General features: G+C 42.6%; 1 protein-coding gene across 2 annotated transcripts in view; it reads left to right on the forward strand.

Annotated features, from left to right (window-relative positions):
* The window catches only part of DOK5 (docking protein 5), a 212,077-nt gene that overhangs the window by 134,035 nt on the left and 64,457 nt on the right, over window positions 1–13,585 (forward strand). For both annotated transcript variants that reach the window (XM_082272160.1, XM_082272161.1), the window contains exon 3: window positions 9,979–10,093. In XM_082272160.1, the coding sequence (XP_082128286.1) occupies window positions 9,979–10,093 (115 nt within the window). The remainder of the gene's footprint in view (window positions 1–9,978; window positions 10,094–13,585) is intronic.

Genomic DNA, 13,585 nt, shown 5'->3' on the forward strand with positions numbered 1-13,585 from the left:
TCAGAGACTGCAGACAAGACACAAGAAATGGTCAGAGGCTGCGGACATTGTATAGAAGACGGTCAGAGACTGCAGACAAGACACAAGAGATAGTCAGAGACTCCAGACAAGACACAAGACATGGTCAGAGACTGCGGACATTATATAGAAGATGGTCAGAGACTGCAGACAAGACACAAGAGATGGTCAGAGACTGCAGACATTATATAGAAGATGGTCAGAGTCTGAGGACAAGACACAAGAGATGGTCAGAGACTGCAGACATTATATAGAAGATGGTCAGAGACTGAGGAAAAGACACAAGAGATGGTCAGAGACTGCGGACATTATATAGAAGATGGTCAGAGACTGCAAACAAGACACAATAGATGGTCAGAGACTGCGTACATTATATAGAAGATGGTCAGAGACTGCAGACAAGACACAAGAGATGGTCAGAGACTGCGGACATTATATAGAATATGGTCAGAGACTGCAGACAAGACACAAGAGATAGTCAGAGACTCCAGACAAGACACAAGAGATGGTCAGAGACTGCGGACATTATATAGAAGATGGTTAGAGACTGCAGACAAGACACAAGAGATGGTCAGAGACTGCAGACAAGACACAAGAGATAGTCAGAGACTCCAGACAAGACACAAGAAATGGTCAGAGATTGCAGACATTATGTAGAAGATGGTCAGAGACTGCAGACAAGACACAAGAGATGGTCAGAGACTGCGGACATTATATAGAATATGGTCAGAGACTGCAGACAAGACACAAGAGATAGTCAGAGACTCCAGACAAGACACAAGAGATGGTCAGAGACTGCGGACATTATATAGAAGATGGTTAGGGACTGCAGACAAGACACAAGAGATGGTCAGAGACTGCAGACAAGACACAAGAGATGGTCAGAGACTGCAGACATTAATAGAATATGGTCAGAGACTCCAGACAAGACACAAGAAATGGTCAGAGATTGCAGACATTATGTAGAAGATGGTCAGAGACTGCAGACAAGACACAAGAGATGGTCAGAGACTGCGGACATTATATAGAAGATGGTCAGAGACTGCAGACAAGACACAAGAGATGGTCAGAGACTGCAGACATTATACAGAATATGGTCAGAGACTGCAGACAAGACACAAGAGATAGTCAGAGACTCCAGACAAGACACAAGAGATGGTCAGAGACTGCGGACATTATATAGAAGATGGTCAGAGACTGCAAACAAGACACAAGAGATGGTCAGAGACTGCGGACATTATATAGAAGATGGTCAGAGACTGAGGACAAGACACAAGAGATGGTCAGAGACTGCGGACATTATATAGAAGATGGTCAGAGACTGCAAACAAGACACAAGAGATGGTCAGAGACTGCGGACATGATATAGAAGATGGTCAGAGACTGCAGACAAGACACAAGAGTTGGTCAGAGAATGTGAATATAATACAAGAGACTGGCTCTATGGGGTTGGACTGTGTATGGTAGCCAATCCGCTACTAACTTCAACTTTGTGAAGTAAGCTTTGACAATAAAACCTGGGAGCTGATTGGTTTCTATGCAGAGCTGCACCACATTTTTCATGCTCCAGTTTTAGTAAATCAACACCAAAATGTCCACACTCTGTCTCTTAAATGTACCCTATTTAACTGCTTCCCGATCTGGTGTAGTACACATACTCTGTCAGATTGGCTCGTACACCGAAGATATCATTTTTGGTGAAGCATGTAGGGCAGAGCCCATGCTCATGACGTTATCGCGTATTACGGAATCCGGAAGCGATTTGCCTATTCCCTTGGGGAGTTTGATTTGTACAGAACCATGTTTTTTTTTCAAAAAACAGAAAAAAGCAGCGCTATATGAATAATAGTGATACTCTTCCACAAATATACAAATGTGCATAAACAAAACTGAGTTTTATATTAAATAAAATAGATCACAATAAAGTGAAAAAAGTCTTTATGTGTAAATGAAATAGTTTCAGTGTTATTACTCCACAATTTCAGTGAATCACAGTCTATGTGCTGCCTCCAATGAATATAAGAAGTGCACACTCACTAGAACCAGTTGCTGTCTAAGTTATAGGACAGTAAAAGCGCATTCAGTATTCAATCGTCTTCCTTATGAAGATACATCTGATACTCTTAAGCCCCGTACACACGTACCGATCGTCGGCCGAACGATCAGCCGTCTTTTGTCCAGGGCTGTCGTGTCTGTTGAAAACTGAAAAAGACTGCACACAAATTTTGTCGGCCAACAACAGCCGACTGCAGAAGTGATGTCATGTGATGGTTAACTTTCCTTGTCTTTTTTCTTTTCTGAGCATGCCCAGTCTTGCAAATCTGCTGATTGTCGGCCGAATTCTGTACTGACTGGCGAACAATCGGCCGTTCTGGTGTTGGCCAACAAAAATTTTAATGCCTACACGACTAACAAGCCTACAATCGGCCGATCGGTCGTCGGCCGAATATTTACGGCCGACAATCGGTACGTGTGTACGGGCCTTAAGGCTCCTTTCACACGGGCTTTCTGATCCAGTCCCTGTCAGTTTTTCAGGCAGACCGGATCGGATGCTCCATGCAGCCCTATGGAACAGCGGATGTCAGTGGTGAAATGTCCGCTGACACCCGCTGCTTTCCTGTCCGTGAAATCCAGATGGATGGAAACCCTATTTTCCATCTGTCTGGAGGATCGGATCAGATAGGATCGGATAAAAGCAGACAGGCGGTCCGTTTTCATCTGATCTCCCATAGAGGAGAGCGGGAATCTGACAGGTCCATCTCAGCACAGTGAGTGGAGACGGAGCTGTCATCCGCCTGCTCAGGGGAGAACGGCGGATCAATCCCTGCTGAACAAAACGGGTGCAAGCAGTCAGGGTTGGCCCTATCATGGGTCCCACTGGGTCCATTGAACCCAGGCAGCACTTGGAGAGGGGCAGCAAATTGACTCCCAAGATTATTTTTCCAGCAGTTTTGTGTGTCATCAGTTTGAAGCGCATTGGGGGTGGCGTTTCCCCATCTCATACTGCCGCCCATAGTGCAAACTGATGAGTATGAGGAGGTGGAGTGTCTCCTCCGGGGAACGTCCCTCATGTGATAGTGGTGTGCGCAATGACGTCAGACATTAGCGCACTCCATCTCACACAGGGCAGGCTGGATCTTCTAGGGCGGTACAGGAGAGACAGGAGGACTGGGGACAGACAGCTGGTGTTTGGTGGACCGGTCCGGTGGTGAGTTATGGAAGAAGATCACAGTATATACTGTATAATATTTTCTACATTTTATATTTATTTAAAAAAATGAATGTGAGGGCCTTTTGTTGAGCGTAATTTTATTCTTGGACCCAGGCAGCACAATGTCTTGGGCCAGCCCTGCAAGCAGTCCATATAAAGTGCATAAAAAAACATAGGGCACATAAACTTACATAGTTTTCTGCCAAACTGAGCTCAGAATGGCAATAGGACCTCTGGCATATGAGTCAGGCTGCTTTTTCAAGACCACTTAAGCGCTGACAGCTGACTTTTTAGATTACCTATGTTTTTATGTATTTGAGTAGCATTGTTTTTTAATAAATATTTGATACCATTGATTGTACTCTGTGTGGAGCGTTCTCATTTTTCCATTCACAATCTCCAAGTGGTTGCTGATATATATGGCGGAGTGAAGTGGCAACATCATATATCCGGGATTTGAGTTAATCACTTTCGAGTGTTATATGACTCATGTCTCATTCTCATTCAGCTACTGTTCCTGCTAAGCCTTTGATCTGGGGACTGGTGTGGGAGCGTTGAGTGTGTTTTTCCTCACCTGTAGGAGTTTTCTACACTATTATGTGGAGATTTAAATGTTTTCACCTATAATTCATGGTGGAGTTATTTTGTTTGCATGGACATTTTTTTTATAGATACACATAGTGGACTGATATTCATTTTGTTTTGTTTTTGTTTTATGAGTGCTGCACTTTAGTTTGGCTTATGGTATTTCTGTCCAGTAGTGCTGCAGTGTTGTTTGAATAAGGTTTCTGGAATCTGGCAACTTTTACATGCCTGTCAGGACCTGGATCACCTGCTGGTGGCACTGTGATTCCCTGGGCGGAAGGTTAAAGTTTCAGTGTCCTGTAGTGGATGTCTCAAAGCAGCCAGCATATCCCAGTAATCAGTCTCCACCTGGTGCTGGCTGCTGGGAGGGTATTTAGTTCCACCTCTACTAGTGCCTCTCGCTTAAAGTTTCTTTCACACGGGCTTTCCGATACGGTCCACCTTTCAGTTTTTCAGGCTGACCGAATTGGATGCTCCATGCAGCCCTATGGAGCGGCGGATGTCAGTGGAGATATCTCCGCTGACACCCGCTACTATCTGATCCAATCTTGTCCGTGAAATCTGGACGGATGGAAACCCTATTTTCCATAAAGCCTATAAAGCCTAATAACATGCAATGTCAAGCTGCGGTTTCCAAAGCAAGCAAAGTCCTTTCTTGTATTAATAGAGGCATGGACTCCAGAGAGCGAGATATCATTTTGCCCCTGTACAAATCATTGGTAAGACCTCATCTGGAATATGCAGTTCAGTTTTGGGCACCAGTTCTCAAAAAGGATATCGGGGAACTGAAGAAAGTGCAGAGAAGGGTAACCAAACAGATAAGAGGCATGGAGGAGCTCAGGTATAAGGAAAGATTAGAGGAACTTAATTTATTCTCTCTTGAGAAAAGTAGATTGAGGGGGGATATGATCATCAACATGTACAAATGCATAAGTGGTCCATATTAGTGAACTTGGTGTTAAGTTATTCCCTTTAAGATTGTCACAGAGCACAAGGGGGCACTCTTTACGTCTAGAGGAAAAGAGATTTCATCTCCAAATACGGAAAGGTTTCTTTACAGTAAGAGCTGTGAAAATGGGGAATAGATTCCCTCCAGAGGTGGTTCTGGTCAGATCAGTAGATTGCTTTAAAAAAGGCCTGGATTCTTTCCTGAATGTATATAATATAACTGGATACTAACATTTATAGGTAAAGGTGATTCAGGGAATATCCAATTGTCTCTCGGGGGATCAGGAAGGAATTTTTTCCCCTGCTGGAGCAAATTGGATCATGCTTTGCTGGGGTGTTTCGCCTTTCTCTGGATCAACTGTGGGTATAGGATTGTGTATATGGGATTGTATGGTTGTGTCTTTTTTCAACCTAACTATGTCATTATCCCCATAATAGATAACCCCATTGTAAGATTTCCCCATACTTCTTGCTCTGGTGACAACTGGAAAATTTTGGATTTTGCCATGACCTTCTGTCCCAATTACTAATACAAAGGGCGAATCTCCAAATGGGGACCCAGGCAGCCAATAATACCTGAGAGGGGTTTACAACCTTCCCATAGGTTATCCAAAAATACCCAAAAAAGTTTTGGCTGGAGATATACTTTTAACCTCCCTGGCGGTATTTCCGAGTGTGGCTTGGGGTTAATATACAATGGCAAAAGCGGTAATCCCGAGCCACACATGGGATTACCCCACAATCAAACTTACTTTCCACTGCGATCCCTCCGCCGTCTTCCCCCGCCATCCTCCCGCTGTGTGTTTGGCTGATGCCGGCACCTTCTTCTGGTTCCCTTCCCTGCGAGCGCCACGACGCAGGGGGGTGGAATGGGCAGGAGATTAAAGAAAAAATAATAATAAAACAAATGACATGATACAGTGTAATCTGTTAGGATTACAACTTTGTATCATGCCATTTCACCTAGTGGCTTTTCCAGTGCCCTGCCTGTACTTTTTGCAGTTCTTTGTGCCTGGAAAGTTGAGAACATCCATGGTGTCCAAAAAGCGTTCTTTTAGCTCAAAAGCGCTTTTGGATGAACTGGAAAACAGCAATGGTAAATCAGAATTATTTGAAGAACTGAGTGATAGGGATTCGTGGGAAAATTCGCCATCAGGTACTAAAAGTGACAGCGAAGATTCTGCGAATGAGCTCAGCGATGTGAGAACTTCGGTACGGATCAGGCAGCGCTCCCAAGATTCCCATTTACTGGAGCACCTGGTATGAAAGTTGATGTTGACCATGACAACCCCTTGGCATACATACAATTATTTCTGACCGATGAGGTTACTGAAAAAATAGTTACAGAGACCAACCAGTACATGATGTACCAACCAGTACAAGATGCAGAAAGTGGGAACCAGTGACCAAAGATGACATTTGGAAATTTCTGGGCCTAATAATTCTTCAGGGAGTGGTGGGGAAACCCCTGCAGAAGTGGTATTGTACAACCAATACATTACTTGCCACTCCATTCTTTGGCACGGTCATGTCAGAATACCGATTCTCCCTCATAATGAAATGTCTCCACTATAAAAACAATGAAGAATTTGATGAAATGTATTATTATTAACAACAAACCATGGAAGGCTAATCCCGGGTAGGGGCCACCTCCAAGAAAAAGCGGAGGAATGGGATGTTTAAGATGCTTAAATATGGATCATATATAAATGTTTACAATAATAATAGTGAAGCAGAAGATATCGATGAATAAAAAACTATATTTTATTACATGAATTTACAAATAGACAAAATGTAGAGACATATGGACATTCCTCAATATGCCTGGTGAGAAACCAGAAACAAGTCAGGTTCATAATATGCCATACATAGATATATGACAAGGAACTAGATATAGGACCCAAAACCCCTACGCGTTTCAACTTTAATTAGTCTTCCTCAGGGGTAGTAGTAGTCCAAAGTTCCTCAAACCTATATCTGCATATGTAGTACAGAAAAAATTACATTAGTTATTTACATTTGGTATAGAAAGAAATATATATAACAAAAATCATGAGAGGAGTACATTATATAGCATACACTTACATTCATGAATGCATATCTAGATCGAAAAATGTAAACATATGGCAGATATTGATCTCCTTGTTCAAGGACCTCCAATGGGAAGACAAATCCCGACCCGAAGACCACAAGGGGCAGGGGCATTAGAGGAACCGGAGGTGATCCTGCTTAGGTTTTGGTCAGGGCTTCCCCAAAAAGCAAAGAAAGGAACTGCATATATAGAGGCAAAAGTAAAAAATAATATTTATTTAATCGTATAAAAGAGAATCTCCCCTAAACGAGGAAGAGGTTACTATTGACCCTCAGATTCCCATTAGGGATCAAAAAGAGCCTGCTTTTTGAACCCGACACACATACCTCCCCACAGGAAGTAGGGAATCAGTCAATAGTAACCTCTTCCTCGTTTAGGGGAGATTCTCTTTTATACGATTAAATAAATATTATTTTTTACTTTTGCCTCTATATATGCAGTTCCTTTCTTTGCTTTTTGGGGAAGCCCTGAACAAAACCTAAGCAGGATCACCTCCGGCTCCTCTAATGCCCCTGCCCCTTGTGGTCTTCGGGTCGGGATTTGTCTTCCCATTGGGAGGTCCTTGAACAAGGAGATTAATATCTGCCATATGTTTAAATTTTTCGATCTAGATATGCATTCATGAATGTAAGTGTATGCTATATAATGTACTCCTCTCATGATTTTTGTTATATATATTTCTTTCTATACCAAATGTAAATAACTAATGTAATTTCTTCTGTACTACATATGCAGATATATGTTTGAGGAACTTTGGACTTCCCTGAGGAAGACTAATTAAAGTTGAAACGCGTAGGGGTTTTGGGTCCTATATCTAGTTCCTTGTCACATACAGTGGGTACGGAAAGTATTCAGACCCCTTAAATTTTTCACTCTTTGTTATATTGCAGCCATTTGCTAAAATCATTTAGGTTCATTCTTCTTCCTCATGAATGTACACATAGCACCCCATACTGACAGAAAAACACAGAATTGTTGACATTGTTGCAGATTTATTAAAAAATAAAAACTGAAATATCACATGGTCCTAAGTATTCAGACCCTTTGCTGTGACACTCATATATTTAACTCAGGTGCTTTCCATTTCTTCTGATCATCCTTGAGATGGTTCTACACCTTCATTTGAGTCCAGCTGTGTTTGATTATACTGATTGGACTTGATTAGGAAAGCCACACACCTGTCTATATAAGACCTTCCAGATCACAATGCATGTCAGAGCAAATGAGAATCATGAGGTCAAAGGAACTGCCTGAAGAGCTCAGAGACAGAATTGTGGCAAGGCACAGATCTGGCCAAGGTTACAAAAAGATTTCTGCTGCACTTAAGGTTCCTAAGAGCACAGTGGCCTCCATAATCCTCAAATGGAAGACGTTTGGGACGGCCAGAACCCTTCCTAGAGCTGGCCGTCCAGCCAAACTAAGCTATCGGGAGAGAAGAGCCTTGGTGAGAGAAGTAAAGAAGAACCCAAAGATCACTGTGGCTGAGCTCCAGAGATGCAGTCAGGAGATGGGAGAAAGTTGTAGAAAGTCAACCATAACTGCAGCCCTCCACCAGTCGGCGCTTTATGGCAGAGTGGCCCGACGGAAGCCTCTCCTCAGTGTAAGACACATGAAAGCCCGCATGGAGTTTGCTAAAAAACACCTGAAGGACTCCAAGATGGTGAGAAATAAGATTCTCTGGTCTGATGAGACCAAAATATAACTTTTTGGCCTTAATTCTAAGCGGTATGTGTGGAGAAAACCAGGCACTGCTCATCACCTGTCCAATACAGTCCCAACAGTGAAGCATGGTGGTGGCAGCATCATGCTGTGGGGGTGTTTTTCAGCTGCAGGGACAGGGAAAGAGGGAAAGATGAATGCGGCCAAGTATCCTGGTATCCTGGACAAAAACCTTCTCCAGAGTGCTCTGGACCTCAGACTGGGCCGAAGGTTTACCTTCCAACAAGACAATGACCCTAAGCACACAGCTAAAATAACGAAGGAGTGGCTTCACAACAACTCCGTGACTGTTCTTGAATGGCCCAGCCAGAGCCCTGACTTAAACCCAATTGAGCATCTCTGGAGAGACCTAAAAATGGCTGTCCACCAACGTTTACCATCCAACCTGACAGAACTGGAGAGGATCTGCAAGGAGGAATGGCAGAGGATCCCCAAATCCAGGTGTGAAAGACTTGTTGCATCTTTCCCAAAAAGACTCCTGGCTGTATTAGATCAAAAGGGGGCTTCTACTAAATACTGAGCAAAGGGTCTGAATACTTAGGACCATGTGATATTTCAGTTTTTCTTTTTTAAACAATCTGCAACAATGTCAACAATTCTGTGTTTTTCTGTCAGTATGGGGTGCTATGTGTACATTCATGAGGAAGAAGAATGAACTTAAATGATTTTAGCAAATGGCTGCAATATAACAAAGAGTGAAAAATTTAAGGGGGTCTGAATACTTTCCGTACCCACTGTATGTGTGGATGGCATATTATGAACCTGACTTGTTTCTGGTTTCTCACCAGGCATATTGAGGAATGTCCATATGTCTCTACATTTTGTCTATTTGTAAATTCATGTAATAAAATATAGTTTTTTATTCATCGATATCTTCTGCTTCACTATTATTATTGTAAACATTTATATATGATCCATATTTAAGCATCTTAAACATCCCATTCCCCCGCTTTTTCTTGGAGGTGGCCCCTAGCCGGGATTAGCCTTCCATGGTTTGTTGTTTCAAATTAAGGGATGGATGCATCTTTATTTAGGTATACCAATTTATATCTTTTTAACTGAGCTCTCAAGTTTATTATTATTATATTATAATTTATGATTTTGTGTTTTTCAAATTTTATCATACCCGGGATGTCTACTAGACTCTTGTTTGGACAGATTTAAGTGAGTTATTCCTAAGAATTACAGGCCTAAAATATAAAACAACATATTTCCATGCAAAACAATGTACCGCTTTTAGCACAAAAATTCTGACATATCATCAGACCGCCAGGGAGGTTAACTGAGAAAATGACAAAAGCGCAGCAAATATGCATTAGATGAAATCTGTAGAAAACTGAGCTTTTGGTTTAAAGCTATGGCTATACTGTAGTAATAAAAAATTATAAACTGCTTTGCCTTGCAGGTGACGGAACTGAACAATGTCAAAAACATCCTCCGGCTCCCCAAAACCACCAAGAAACACGCAGTGGGCGTTTTCTTCGCTGATGACACCTCAAAAACATTTGCCTGTGAATCAGGTGAGTTAAGTGCGGCAGGGGGAGGGGTGGGGGGGACGTATCTGATAAGCACTCTGTTGAGTCACTGACGTCAGGATACCATCTTGAACGTGGAGAGTTCTTTAACATGCAAAATACAGTGCGCCTTTCAGCGTTCACTGCGCCTCACAGGCTGCGGTCTGATTCAATCAGGGTCTATTAAAAAGAGTTTGATATGGAACATGAAAGGGAATGTCTTTTCCTCTTCATATTAATATCTTTTATAATAAGGGGAATACAGCATGATAAATGGAGCTGCTGGCTGTTGAGATAATTTACTGTGGAGGATAAAATAATATACTACACACGGATTTCTTAGAGGTGGCCATTATTAACCCTTTACAGGGCCAGAAACTGCTGGAAGGCTGCCTAGACTTTAGAACTCTCTGCCAATGGATGTGACCGACACCAGTGCAACTGAATTTAACTATACACTAAACACACTTATATAAGCTTGTTGGACATCCCATTCCAAAACCATGGGCTTTAAAATCACGCTGGTAAACTTTGCGGCTATACTGGGCTGCACAGTTGCTAGGTGGTTAGCACTTCTGCCTAGCAGCACTAGGGTTGTCTGTTCAAATCCCAACCATGGCACCATCTGTCTGGAGTTTGCATGTTCTCCCTGTGCCTACATGGGTTTCCTCCCACACTCCAAAGACATGCTCATAGGTAAATTGGCTCCTGCCTAAATTTGCCCTAGTATGTATGAATGTGAGTTAGGCCCCTTTCACACTTGTACAACTCCAAAGTTGTGCCAACTTTGACGCAACTTTGGATGGGTGCAACTTGGATACGACTTTGGCTTTGACCAGTTTTAATGGACAACTGTTGCACACAAGTTGCATTGTATAACATTCAAGTATGACTTTCATGCAACTTCTGAGGGTTAACATTGAAGTTTATGGCCCTCAAGTTATATGAAAGTCAGACCAAAGTAGTGCATGAACTACTTTGAAGTTGCTGCAACTTTAAGTTGCGCATCTATGAATGGGTATCATTAGAAAACATGGGGAACGACATTGTAACGGAACAGGACACCCCTGACTGACTCCGTTGACAGATGCTCCTAGTGCTTCCCGAGGGCTCCAAGCACTCCACCAGACACCGTAACCACTTCAGACCCCACCACTCGCCGCAGCTTGGTTAGGGTCTTGGCATCTCCTACCCACCCTGGACCTATGACAAGGCTCCAGGTTCCCGTGGGTGAACCTCTCTTTCCCCAGATAGTGCAGCAGAACAAGCTCTTACACAAGCTCTTACAAGAGCTTAGGGATTATCCAAGGGAGTATGGATGACATAGCAATCCCTTGTAGCCGATTCCCCCAATGAGAGACAGGACTCTAGATTGAGGGTGAAGTAACTCTAGAGCAACTTTATTAAACAGACTTATATACAGTTTTCACCCGCAAGGTTACCACCCAGGTGGACCTTATTGAAGACTGGACGTAACATTCACCATCCAATAGGAACAGAGCTTTACACTCTCATACAGTGTACACAAAAATATACAATGTGGGACAATCCCCCCTCCCCCTTAGCATCAAATCCACATACCTATATTTATCCCATAATAAGTTTCTCTTAAGGCAGACAGACAGAACAATGGGAGGTCATTAACATTTAACAATGAGACAGGGCAATCCACATTCCCTCCCAATACACAACAAAAGGAAAACCTGTCTGACATTGAAAGATATGTAATATACACAGCATTTAGGAAGAACAGATTTCATGGCAAATGGGAATACATCTTTACATTCCTATATGGAGATATTGCTGCCAAATATGACCGTCCCATCTGAAGCAATTCAAACCATTAATTATCTGTTTTTAACTTCCAGTGACGGGGAATACTGTCACAGACATGTTTTGCAACTCTGATGTCCAAAGTTGCATGACAAGTTGCACAAGTGGGAAAGGGGCCTTAAAGACCTTAAATTGTAAGCTTCTTGAGGGCAGGGGCTGATGTGAATGAATAATATATGTAATGCGCTGCCTAAATTGATGGCGCTTTATAAGTACCTGTACAGTAATAAATAAGTAAATAACAGCCTCCACTCTACTAGGAAGACTTTACACAAGATTGTGGAGTGTTTCTGTGAAAATGTATGCCTTTTCGGGCAAAAAAAGCTGAATGAGCACAAATCAGCATTTAAATTCATCCCAGAGGTGTTCAGTAGGTTTGAGGTCAGGGCTTTGCGCAGATCCTTTTGTGTTTCTCCACACCAAACTGGTTACATTATGTCTTTACAGAGCTGACTTTGCCGAGGCACAGTCATGCTGGAACAGAATGTTCACCAAACTGTTACCGCAAGGATGAAAGTGTATAATTGTCTAAAATGTCTTTGTATGCTAGAACATTAGCAGCATCCCTCACTGGAAACACCTAAAATCACTTGGAGGCGTCTGCATATCTTTGGCAATATAACGTAGGTGTAATGGTCATGGGTTCACGAAGATTTGGCCATATAGTGTAGGTGTGATGGCCAGGGGTCCACAGACTTTTGACTATATAACGTAGATGTGATGACCACAGCCCCACAGACTTTTGGTCATATAATGTAGATGTAAAGGCCATGGGTCCACAGACGTTTGGCTAAAAAAAGTAGATGTGATGGCCAGGCATCCACAGACTTTTGGCTAAATAATGTAGATGGAATGGCCAGTGGTTCACAGACATTTGGCCATATAATGTAGATGTGAAGGCCACAGGTCCACAGACTTTTGGTCCTGTAATGTTGATGTGAAGACCAAGGGTCCACAGACTTTTGGCCATATAATGTAGGTTTGAAGGCCAAGAGTCCACAGACTTTTGACTATATAATGTAGGTGTGATGGTCAGGTATTCACAAAGGTTCAGTCATATAGTGTAGATGTGAAGACCACGGGGTCCACAGACGTTTTGCGATATCATGTAGATGTGAAGGCCACGGGACCACAAACTTCTGGCCATATAATGTAGGTTTGAAGGCCACAGGTCCACAGACTTTTTGCTATATAATGTAAGGTGAAGGTCACCAGTCCACAGACTTTTGGCCATATAATGGAGATGTGAAAGCCCGGGGTCCACAGACTTTTGGCTATATAATGTAGATGTGATGGCCAGGGGTCCACATCTTTTTGGCCATATAATGTAGATGTGAGGGCCATGGGTCCACAGACTTTTGGTTATATATTGTAGATGTGAAGGCCAGGGGTTCCCTAGACTTTTTGCTATATAATGTATTTGTGAAGGCCACGGGTCCACAACCTTTTGGCTATATAATGTAAATGTGAAGGCCACAGGACCATAGACTTTTGGCTATATAATGTAGATGTGATGGCCACAGCCCCACAGACTTTTGGCCATATAATGTAGATGTGAAGGCCACAGGTCCACAGACTTTTGGCAAATAAAAAGTAGATGTGATGGCCAGGCATCCACAGACTTGTGGCTATATAATGTAGATGTGATGGCCAGGGTTTCACAGA

The sequence above is a fragment of the Pelophylax lessonae genome (genome assembly GCF_965119305.1).
Source record: "Pelophylax lessonae genome assembly, chromosome: 11".
Classification (NCBI taxonomy): domain Eukaryota; kingdom Metazoa; phylum Chordata; class Amphibia; order Anura; family Ranidae; genus Pelophylax; species Pelophylax lessonae.